This window comes from Furipterus horrens, unplaced genomic scaffold (genome assembly GCF_987537825.1).
Source record: "Furipterus horrens unplaced genomic scaffold, mFurHor1.1.pri manual_scaffold_8, whole genome shotgun sequence".
Classification (NCBI taxonomy): domain Eukaryota; kingdom Metazoa; phylum Chordata; class Mammalia; order Chiroptera; family Furipteridae; genus Furipterus; species Furipterus horrens.
In genome coordinates this window covers 27,981,563-27,994,102 of record NW_028327178.1, presented here as the reverse complement: position 1 = coordinate 27,994,102, position 12,540 = coordinate 27,981,563, and the positions used below count along the sequence as shown (strand labels likewise).

The 12,540-nt window shown below is 36.1% G+C and overlaps 1 protein-coding gene and 1 pseudogene across 2 annotated transcripts in view; one reads left to right on the top strand and one right to left on the bottom strand.

Annotated features, from left to right (window-relative positions):
• The window catches only part of RPRD1A (regulation of nuclear pre-mRNA domain containing 1A), a 48,675-nt gene continuing 36,135 nt past the window's right edge, over positions 1–12,540 (bottom strand). For both annotated transcript variants that reach the window (XM_090285647.1, XM_090285646.1), the window contains one exon: positions 1–2,277. In XM_090285647.1, coding sequence (XP_090141773.1) covers positions 2,128–2,277 — 150 coding nt within the window. In that variant the 3' untranslated portion in view covers positions 1–2,127. The remainder of the gene's footprint in view (positions 2,278–12,540) is intronic.
• Positions 8,788–9,138, top strand: LOC150002653 (transcription elongation factor A protein-like 8; annotated as a pseudogene).

The following is a 12,540-nucleotide window of genomic DNA, read 5'->3' as shown; positions in this document are numbered from 1 at the left end:
TAGAGCAGATACTGGCATTAAAATCAGTATCTCAGAAGTCTGTCTTAAATGGTGAAAATATTTCAACAAACTTCTAATAGATTTCAAATCCTCCCAGGAGCACAGTTTATGTTAGTTTAAATGAAAAAAAATTTTTTTTGAATGAATAACTCACCACTCTAGCATATTATAAATAGGTCAAGATGTTGAAAATAAATTAATACACAAGTTTTTGCTTTCACTTCAACAAAAACAAACTCACATGATATACTTTTTAACAGGTATAACGAGGTTTTTATAATTGTGCATTTGTTACACACACCCGCCAAGCTGAGTTTTTCTTACATATCCTACACTGGTGGGCAGGGGTACACGGACACCCCCCAATGTGTGAGCCTGGCAGCTGCACACCATTGCCTCAGTTAGTGATGTGACAATGTTACAAAGCTGGTCAGGATCTACTATTAGTAACTATTAACAATGTGTCAACTACTTTAATTTATGCCGACATGAACCACATCCACTGTTAAGTGCATTCGCTTCCCAGGTGAGTTTTCTGTGGTGGTGTTCACAGGGAACCTAACTACAACAACTGTTTCTGTGAGAAAATGTGCCCCAACTCCCAAAAGGTGACTAAAAAACTTTGGACTATAAGCCATATATGAATGGGAACCATTTATATGTGTCTGTTTTGGAGAGAGGTCAAATTGTTAAAAAGCACTGTTTCCAGAACTATTAGCTATTAAAAATAAATATTTGCATTCTCCTTCACATATAAATTTATTTTAACTATAATCTCTAATACTGAGGAAGAAAGAGTGAAGCCATTCAGACTAGTGAGACATAAGTGGCTTGTGGGATTTAAAGACATTTTATTGACTAATTGGAATCTGCTTACAATGAAAAGAAAAATGTCTAATATGTAATGAATAAAAAAATGTTTCTCCTAAGTCATCACTGAGTTCAAATCCATAACTTAACAATGTGATTTAAGAAGAAAGCAGGAGAGCATGCAACTGCTCTAACACACAGGGTTAAAAAAAAAGGTAAAAGTACACGGTTTTGGTAATTCTAAATATACAAATATAATATTTACCAGATCTACCCTGTAGCGCAGCACTGCTTAATTTCCAAATATACAGTCATTCAAAACCTTAAGGAAACATTAAAAATGTTCCAGGCTACTTCACTGAACATTAATGAATAGTGTCCTTGAGATATTAAGAGCTAAAAATACCATAGTTTTTAAAGTTAAAGGCTATGGGAATAATAAAAGTATTATTTGTTTCTCTTAATCCCACAGATGGCTTTATGTTAAAGGGATCAATTATGTTAAAAGGAGACTGATCTGACGGACAGAAGTCAGTTCCAGGATGAAGCTGTCCTCTTGGTAGAATGTCAAAATTTATAACATTTCCCAAGCATTCCATACTAATTGAATCAGCTATTTCTAAACAGTTTAATGAGGGGGACCCCTATTTATCACTCCTCTTATTCTACGCCGGCTGGTCTGGCCGTTGGAAGGGAACCCCTATGGTGCTATTGTGGAAACGCTCTCTCAGCTCTAGTCTGACCCTAAGTGACACCTGTGTTTAGTGTTAAATGACTGACCTCTAAGGAATAAGGAATCACAGGCATTGAGAGGCACAGAACTGACAGTTTGGTCAGGGAGAAGGGTGAAGATTAAATTAAAACATTTAGTCTCTTCTACAATCAAGTCCTAACTATCCCATAATCAAGTCTCAACCAACTCCTGATTAGCTCTTACCCTTTCAGAATTACACACTATACAGTGATTAGATACTGATGAAAATAAAGAAAGGTATTTGAAAATACATGAAGCAATAGGAACATGGAATTTCTCACAAGGCCCTGGATCAAAAAAATTTACAAAACATCTTTCGAAAATAATCACTATTTGTGAGCTTATTAATACACAGAGATCATCACTTTGTTTAAACTAAGTCATGTTAACTTACCAATAAAATAGTAAACAAACCAACATTTTAAACAATTTTATAAATTACTTGTCTTTTTGTTGTTGCTGTTAGTGTCACTCTCAACAATATACAAAAATAACACTACAGGACTATCCACCTAACCTGTTTCCATCTCCTGCAAAGTCCTGAGCCCTGCAGAGACTGGTCATCAATCTTCACTGTAGATGTCCCCTGCAAAGGGCAGGTGCATGTGGCTGCCAGTGACATTAGGCAATCGAGATAAGTCTGGCAGGCTCTGGATCCGGGACCTGAGTTCTTTGCGCACCACGGAAACTCTGGCTAACTTGCGCTTGTATTCCTGTAATACCAAATAATTTTCATTAGAATTCTGGCAGTTCAGAGAAGTGCTATCTGGCTAATGTTCTGCACAAATTCAGTTAATGCTGAATAAAAAAAGATGATTACAATGTGAGTTTTAGGATCAAAAGAGGGACTTTGGAAATATGCAACTATGTAAACTCTATTATTCTTATGGAAAAACCACAATCTTAAAACTGTTCTTTCACACATGTAAAAAATTAGCATATTAATATGCTTAACCTCAGATTATTAAGATTTTCAGATGACCCTCAGCTTGGGTAAGACAAATTAGATATTCATTTTCACAATCCTAAACTGAAAATTAACATTGTTTTTGATTGTGAATGTTGGCAGAAAACCACAGTAGTATTGTCAATACCTGTGAGTTTGTCTCTAATAGACACCAGTTGCTTCAAGATTACATTACAGTGTTTTACGGCTATCTTGAAATACTGTTTACATTTATTACTGCTTTGAAAGTATGGTCATTAGGTCAACCATTAAATATTATTTAATGTGTCAACATAGAAGCACATATTAATGTACAAATTTTATTTCAATAACTGTACTTCAATATAACCTGTTTCCTTTGTAATGCTATGTATTTTATTTTCTACTTAAAATACTTGAGAAGGGGTCCAAGGCTTCACCAAAGAATTCCAATGGCACAAAAAAGGTTAGGTAACCCTACAAACAGTAGCCCATGGAATCAGAGAGACTGGAAACCAATCATGATCAGTTTGGGTTACAAGGAAGTAGCCTATTCTCTGTAGTGGAAATGTCTAGAATTACTATAGCCCAACTGCTCTAAGAGAATGAAGGAAAGAAGGGTTCTGAGCATGGAGAACTAGGCACGCTGGCAGATGAAGCAAGCAAAATTGGAAGCTGGGTAAGTCAAAGATAACTTTGGGCACAAGAGAGGTGTGAATTCTTGCCAATGTCTTACATGCAGCTACATTTCTAATCTATCGTGATAGTCAATGAAGTATAAATAAGAGTTTAATAGGGATGTGTAATCTTAAGACATGATTTTCCTCTTCTCTTTTCCTCTTCACCAGTGATATACACTGGAACAGCAGGTAGGTTCCAGCATAGTAGCTCCGAGTGGCATACAGAAGATAAGCACCAGAGTATTTCACATTACAGATGCATACTTCTCTGTTGGATCGCATTATATATCTCCACATTTAGCATGTTTCTTCCTCAGAACATATATCTGCCTCACTGTTCTTAGCTGAATCATTTTTGAATAAATAATACCCAAAACACTCTTAAGTCAGCACAAAATATTCAGATGCTATTCGAATGTGCTAAAAGCAATTACTCTCTGCCTCTCTTGAAACCAAGTGTTTTGAGCAATGTGATACATGCCTTTAGTGGTCCTTATTGCCCACCCTGATATCTAGCATTCAGATAAGCTGTTGTTCAATTTAGATTTCCCTTAATCCTTTGATTCAAATGATATGTGGCAATTAAAAGCCTTCAGCCAGTTGGTGTATACACTGCATACACACAAAAAATGGTAAACATAAGCTGCCATTTATTAAATGTCTCTTATATGCTAGGCATTAAAATATGACCTCATTTAATCCTCTCAATAATCCTAATAAGAGAGATGATCATTCTTACTAAGCCCATGAAATCACACTTTGCCAAATTAGGATCAAAAGTAGTAGTCAAAAGCTTTCTGTTACTTTCATCTTAAAAACAGGAGATTTAAGTAGCTGTGGTAAACTACTGCATGTTAGCCCGAAGACGAAACTGGAAGAAACCGGGTAACTGTACGATCCAGGACACAGTCCTAAAAGTTTTAAATTGCATCACTGGTGGGAATGTAAAAAGGCCCAGCCAAGATGGGGAACAATTAGGCAGTTCCTCAAAAGTCATAGTTACTATATAACCAATAATTCTTTTAGAAATATACAGAGAACCAAAAATGTCTGCACAAAAATTCATCCATGAATGTACATAGCAACAAAATTGATAAGCACCAAAAAGTAGAAAAAATATCTAAATATCAACTGATAAAATAGAGAAAAAAAAACATGGTGTATCCCTACACTATTATTTGGCCATAAAAAGAAATGAAGTACTGATACATGCTGCAACATGGAAGACCCATGAAAATATGCTGAATGAAATAAGCTGAATAGGCCATATATACTGTGGGGTTCCATTTCTATCAAATGTACAGAATAGAAAAATTTAGACACAGATATGAGATTTGTGGCTGCTTAGAGCTTGAGCTGGGGTGGTGTATAAATAGGTAAGAGGTTTCCTTTAGGGTAGACAAAAATGTCCTAATATTATAGATTGTAGTGATGGTTGCAAAATCCTGTTAATATACTGGAAAAAACACTATACTTTGGATGGATAAGTTACATAGTATGTGAATTATATCTCAATAAAACTGTTAAAGGTGGAGGAAGGTTTTGTGAGTTAATCTGAAAACTGAAGCATCATAAATAGTATTGTTTATAATGGGGAAATGGATTCCAAGTTCTGCTACTTTATTAAATTCATTTTTAAAGCAAAACTCACATGGATAAAGAAAGTGAACCGGTCTTTCCAGATGCAGTAAATACCAAGCTCAAAGAGTACTATCCACCCAGCCCTAACCTGACTTTCTGGAAAGACCAATTTGGTATCTGTTAATGCAAGTATTATAGTCCCAGTGATGAACATATATGATGGACAAGAGGGTCAAAAGGAATTCCACAGAAAATAAACATGGTTTAGAACTGCTTTCCATATATCACCTGCATGTAACATAGCACCTCTTTATTTGCATACCAACATTTTAGATGTCAGTTTGAATCTCTGAACCTGAAATTCTAGCTCTGTGTATTTTTTACGTTTTTCAAACACACATAGCATTCTTTTATTTGATACTGAACTCGAAGGTCTCAAATGACTACATGCCAGTCAGCAAACACTTGAGCATCTATTATAGTATGTGCTAGTCACTGTGCTGGAAAAACAAAGATGAATCATAATCCTTACATAGAATATACAATTGAATGGGCAAGCAAACAAATTATAATAAAGTATGCTGTGTCCCATCAGATGCAAAAACTGCTTTCTATGGCATACAAGAATTGAGGAGTGGAGTTCAGGGAAGTATTTCAAAAGTGAGAAGAGGGAAGGAGAACACAACAGGTCAATGGAACAGCAAGATAAAAGTGCAGAGAATATGTGCATGGCAACTCACTACCACTATAGTGCATGGTGCCAAGTGAATTCCCTTACCAGATATGGTCACATTTAAGTTGTGAGAGGATTAGTGTGGATCTAATACAGAAAATACCCAAGGAAGAAACCCAGCAAGGAGTTTACTTCAATTGTCTGGAAAAGAAATGACTAGGCTCTGAATCAAGAGTAATAGAGCACTTCATAATCCATACTGTGTACACTAATACCTTCAGAAGACACTGTGGGGTAAAAAAAATCAGTAGGACTTGGTTGTAGTTATGATTTGAATAATGATGAGGCTTCAGGCTCAATGAATGATTCGACGGAGGTGCTATTTATTATCTGGGATAGCTAAGATGGGAGAAACTCCTTTGAAGAGTGGTTTCCAGCATGGAAATTGAGTTATCCTTGGGACTTCTAGGCACGTGGAAATGTGGTCCTAGCATTCTGTGTTGGAAATAAAGATATGGGAGGTCTATCTAAAACCTTGAGCGTGTGAGCCATAGGTTTATATGAGTGTATATATGGCAGTGTTTCTCTTTCATCTTCAACCATTTTGTCTGATCCTTACCCCACTCTTCTGTACACCCACCATCAGCCACAATCTTGTCAAACTTTGTTATCTGTAGTTTCAGAAAAAATGTATTTGTATCAAATGTGATTTTCTAAATTATCCATGATATCACACCACATTCTATGATTCCAATATGAACCAAGAGGGTGGTATGTTCCCTCCCACCCTCCCTGGTTGGGCATCATACAGGAAGAATGAGAAGTAGGCTAAGGGCACAATGCAGAAATGTTCCTGGTGTTAAGAAAAAATGAAAAAAGTAGTGATTATATATGTGGAAAATTTCTAACTTTTTTTTTCCCCATGGGAAAAGTCTAGCTTTCTCTACAGATGCGTTGGGTGCTGTGACTATAATCCACCCCATTGAGAAGACTATTTACATTCATTACCTGAATAACTCAGTCATTATCTTTAACCAATTTAAAATATCTGCTCTCCAAATCCTTGTAAGAGAATTAGATTAAAAATTGTTTGTAGCCCTGGCTGGTGTGGCTCAGTTGATTGAGTGCCAGCCTGTGAACCAAAGGGTTGCCTGTTCGATCCCCAGTCAGGGCACACACCTGGGTTGCGGGCCAGGCCCCAGTTGGAGGCATGCAAGAGGAAACCACACATTGTTTCTCTCTCCTCTTTCTCCCTTCCTTCCACTCTCTAAAAATAAATGAAGTCTTTAAAAATTGTTTGTAATTTGGTATTTTAAAAAGGTTCACTTAAAGCACTTCATATTTAAAGTTTCATGGATTTCCAGGCCTTATGTGTGAGCTGCACATAGCGACTTATTCCCAGAGAATGAGAAGGGGGGAAAAAGGACTAACTTTACAACAGAGAAGCTGACAAACACTACCCCAGCCAGGCGATCAAGGGCACATCAACCCTGATAAGTCATGTTGATAGAATGTACCCTTAAAAAGATATGATGAAAATGGCACTTCACCTCTGGCCTTCCTCCCCAAAACACGAAACTTCAGTGAGAAAAACGTCAGACAAATCTAAATCGCAGAACATGCTATAAAATCCCTGAGCAATATTCCCATAACTATCAAGATCATAAAACACATGGGAAGTCTAATAAAGTGCCACAGCCAAGAATAGTCTAAGGAGACATGAGAAATAAATGTAATGTGATATCCTAGATGAAATTCTGGAACAGTGGAAATTCACATTTCTACTTTCACGGTGCTGTCTTTAAATTGCTTTCATCCTCTGTATGGCCTTTAAGCCTCATTCCTTTAGTAACATTATCCAGTTACTAAAGAATCACACCACCTCAGGGTCATAAAGATAAGCTGGCCTGGTGTTTCCCAAATTGGGTGTCCCATGAAACATATTTCACAGGCCATAAGTCAGAGGTTCTCTGCTGTTTGGGAGCAAAATTAAGTTTCTTTGCTACATTCCTGCTTCAATCCTCAGTATGTTCATATCCAGAGGGAAGCTCTAAGAGTGGAATCTGGTCTGTAACATTCCTCAAACATCACTGAAATACATTTTTGTGGAATACATACTACCATCTCCCAGTGCTAATAGTTTATATACAGAATGCAGTTAGGCAAACATTAGTCCCAATATCCTTGTCCTTGAACCTCTTCTTGACCACCTCCAACAATAGCAAACTCACTATTTAAGTCTTCACTTGTTTGACTAGATATACTGTAGAATTCTAGGTTGGTGGTTTTTGTTCAAAACTTTTCAGCAGGCTCTTCTTGCTCACATGGTCCTGCTGATAAGTCCACTGTAATTCTTCTCTTATAGGTAAGATGTTTCTTCCCTCTGGCTTCTTCAAGATTTTCCCTTTGTCTTCAGGTTTCTGCAGTTTGAATTATGCCTTAGAGCAGACTATAGTTTTTTGGTATCCTGCCTAGTGTTTGTTCTGAGTTTCTCGATCAGTGACTTGATGTCTTATCATTCCTTCTGGAAGTGTTTGGCCATCATTACTTCAAATATTTGTTTCATTTGTTCCCTGGTATTTCAAGTACATGTGTGCTACACCTTTCCAACTGTCCCACATTTCTTGAATGTTGTTTTTTTTGTTGTTGTTCTTTTTTGCATTTCAGTTTGGGAAGTTTCTATTGACCTATTGTCAAGCTCACTGAGATTTTCCTCAAGGATACTCTTCATTTCAGTTTTTTAATTTTTAGCATTTGATTTTTTTCTTAACCATTTCTACTTAATATCTGGTTTGCATGCTGTCTACTTTTCCATTAGAATTAACACGTTCATCAGTTATTTTAGACTCCTGGTCTGATCATTCCAAATTTTGTGTCATAGAGGAGTCTGTTTCTCACATAAAAAAATATTTGCAGACTGTTTCTTGCCTTTTAGTATGCACTGTAATTTCTTCAAAAGCTGAAAAATGATTATCAGGTAACAGGAACTGAGGCAAATAGGTCTTGTGAGGTTTTACATTAATCTGAGTTGGGCTGTGTTTCAGGCTTGATGTAGATGTAATGGCAGTGGCTGAAATGCGTTACTTTCTTGAATAGTCCTTTCATATTAGGCAGTTCTAACTGGCAGAATGGTCTTGTCACATGTAAATGTCCACTGTTCTTTCTGCCCTTTTTAACCCAACTTCTGCATCGGATAGCTTTCAAAGAATCTGGAGCTCCTTATTGCAGGAGGAGAAAGGTGGCCCGGGTTCTTTCAGGACTCTTGGTCTTTGGGGAGCAACACAAATTGAGTGAGGGAAGGAGAAAAATTCCCTGGATCCCTGCAGGATTTATTCAAAAAGGAAATAATAGAAAAATTCTCAACATGCAAAAGTCTTCTGAAGAAAATGAGGGAAAACCACAGAACATGCCAAAGGCCGAGGATGACCATCCTTCAGAAGATATACCACAGGAGGCAGAAGGAAATCCTCAAACTTCCAAAGAAGGTGTAAGCCAGGAAGCAGAAGGAAACCTTAGAAATGGGCTAACTCAACCTGCCCAGGGACTTAAAGAGGACAATCCCATTACGCACTTGGACCCAGAAGAAATGCTATGAGGAGCAGATGAGTTGCAAAGGCTTAGGGAAGAAATAAGAGTAAGAAATAAGTCTGTGATGATGTATTGGAAGCAAAGACATTCATGTAGACGTCCTTATCCTGTGTGCTTTAGGCCTTGAATTCTATTTTTTTAAATCTGGTAGTAGAATCTGGCCCCTGCTTTCTTTGTTAGCATTTCCTAGTGTAACTTTTACCTTCTTAAAAGATGGTGGAATTTTATTTTAGGTAGTTTCCTTGTTACCAGCATCCTGCTGGGTTTTGTATCTTGACCCACTCTCCAGGTCTTAGTTTTCAATTGGGAAATTTCACACAAATGCATGAAAATATGTTCATCCCATATTGTAAAGTAAAACATAACAAGTTACACAGCAGCATATTTAATATCAGCTCACACTATGTAGGATAAAAATCCAAAATTGTGTATCTGCGTGTGTACACATACATATCATACATACATCAAAAACTTAACTCTTATTTCTTTGTGGTGTGTGTTTTTCTGCTTTATATGTACTTTTTAATGAACATGTGCCACAGAATTAAAATTTTTTAAATAAGAGAAGTAATTTGCAACCTGCTTATAAGGGCAATTGGGGGCACCTAACCTCTTGATGAAATGAAATAAGTATTAAAATGTAAACCTCAAATCACCTCTGGATCTCTAAGCCAGAGGAATAGAACTGGCAATTATTACAAAAAAGACAGAGAGCACATAACTCATGCCTATCCCCAAGCCTGATCTCTGACATCCCCATTTCCTTTAACTGTTCTTCAAGGCATTCTGTTTCCATTTCTTTTGCCATCTTGGCACTTGCCTCTGGATACACTGTGGTAAGTTAATTCCTTTTACTAATGTGGAATTCAGCTGAATACAGAAATCCAGCTGTGGTTTAACCAACATTCAATGAACACCTAGGATAGCTTAACACTACTTACACCAGCCGTCACCATGCTAATAGCTACATGACCAATGATTTCTCTCATGAAGTGATGCCTGACCACATTAATGCAATTAACTTAGAGGAATCTAAATGTAGTAATTGACAGAAGTTTATAAACAGAGAAAGACAACACAGACCCCATTCTATGTGCACTAGTTATGAACCAACAGGTCATTAATCTGTGAGCCATGGTACCAGAGGAAGCCCTAATTGAAGTTGTAAGCAAATGTGTCCATATGTGCATTTCTCAAAGCTTTCGGCAATTCAAAGGTTAAGAATGCCCATGGTCTTCTCATATTCAATAATCTTTCTGATGCTTCAAGAACACACATTTTAAAATCAAATGAACACTTAACAATATATATTCCCAAATCAAAAGGTAGCTAAAATTTCATTAGGAATTAGAATATGAAACATACTACTGTAGTATGTGTTTAGCATCTAATAAGTTATCAAAATGTATCCACTTTACTGAAGCTACCTACTTAGTATGTGCACATTTTACTGTATGTAAATTATCTCAATTTTAAAATGTATCAAGTTTATTAATCTTAAAAAATGCCCAATTTACTTCATATTGGCATAAATGACTGGCTCTTAGAAAGATCCCAAGAATAGAACAGGCTTTGTGTTGAAGCAGTGATCTAAACAAAACCAGATCTGAGAAATGCTTTACCAAGAACTCTTACTTTAGTTAAGTCTGACATATTAGTCTAAATGACAGCCTCTCCTGAACTACATAAGAGGTTCACATTTTGCTTGAACAAACATGGTGTGTGCAGATATAAAAAGGCAATTTCTAATTCTGACACAAATTTTACTTCAAAAGTGATGAGCAGATAAATCAAATTACATGGTATAATTACCAGTAATACCCGCCCCCCTCCCACCCCCCAGTAAATTAAAATGGCATACTGAAGGGACTGGGGTAGAGGCAATAGCTTTTATTAAATAACATCCAATAATCTTGACAGTAAACATCCCCCACTAATTTGTCACATAAGCTTAGTTCCAACAATAGGTCCAATAAGTGTAACTTATTTGTCTCAACGTGGAGAAATAGACCTCATTATTTTTAAGTTCCACCCATTTGAAATGAAGGAAACAGAAGATACAACAAATGCTGGTGAGCTATGATATTGAGTTAAAAAACATAAAATTGAATATACAGAACTATATAAAAAAAAGAGTGGAACAAAATACATCATAATATTAATGATTGTTTTCAGTGATTAATGTAAAGTTGTTTTTGTTTTGCCTTTTCAGTTACCTATTATTACCTATTATAAACATGTAGTTTTTATGTGATTAAGAGTTTAAGGGGGAAAAGGTAAGAAAAATTTTAAGCTCCACATATTGCTTTTATAAGTTGAATTAAACTACTTAGAAGTTCCCAACTATAAGAAATAGAGAAAAATTTAAAAGCACTGAATTTTAGAGTTTAGATATTATAAATTAGGTTTAATACCTACATTTTGGAGGATGAAACAAATGGGTTTGTGACTACAAAATTTCTTCAATACAGTAAGTTCTAGAACATAATTCTCAGTTCATTATTCTAATCCATACTCCATACTCACTGAAGACTAACCAAAATAGAGCCAAGTAGGATGTAACTACATTTGGTATGACTATAGTTTTTAAACACTTGTAATAACTATTTTAAAATGTTTTTAATGTATAAGTTTTAAAAGACTAAAGAAAATATATCAAAATGTTATCAGGAGCTAATTAATTTTAATGTATTCATTTTATTGTTTCAAATTTCCTTTGAATCTATTAATATTTCTGTGCCTCACTGTTCTCATTCATAAAACAGGTAAAATAGTACCCATCTCATATAGTGGCAAATAAAAATAAAACTGGCACAGAATAAACACTAAGTATTAGTTATTACTTTATGACAGAAATTTTAAATTCTCTCCTACAATGAAGTTTAACTGCAACAGGAGAGTTTCAGAATAGGTATAAAGACACTGGTAATTTTTCATATACATAATGTATGGAAATATTTCCTGTATGTAGTATTGGTAGATTTCATCCAAGAGACTTAAGAATTCCAAGAATTTAAAAACTAAGAAGATATTAGAGGTTCCAAGAGTAGTTTCTTGATGAAGTTTTTAAAAAAAATTTCACTACACAAGCTCAAATGAGGGATATGGTACTCAATGAATAGTCAGAAAGAGGCAATAAAATGGGATTGCTATAGAATAAAATCTAGTAGGCGAGCCCAAGCTGACATCCTAGAATTCAATACACCTCACTAGGACTAGGAATCTAGATGCTCCGCTCCTCCCTAGGTAGAGAGGTAGTTGAGAAAAGGGGGCCATCTGATGTACATAATACCAGCCACTGCATGGGGAACACAACAGTAAATTTGGGCAGGCAGGAAGAGAGCTGTCCTGTTTGTTCCTCTCTACCTTCTTTCATTCCCCAGTTTTCCTTCTGTCCATTTTTTCCCTTTACTTTTTGTTCCCTGGCTTCATCCTGTCTCCTACAGTCAAAGGAGAGTCTTAACATTGTCTATATTCGTAACTGTACTGTGAAATTTTCAGTTCCGCAGTATCTATAGGACATCTCCAA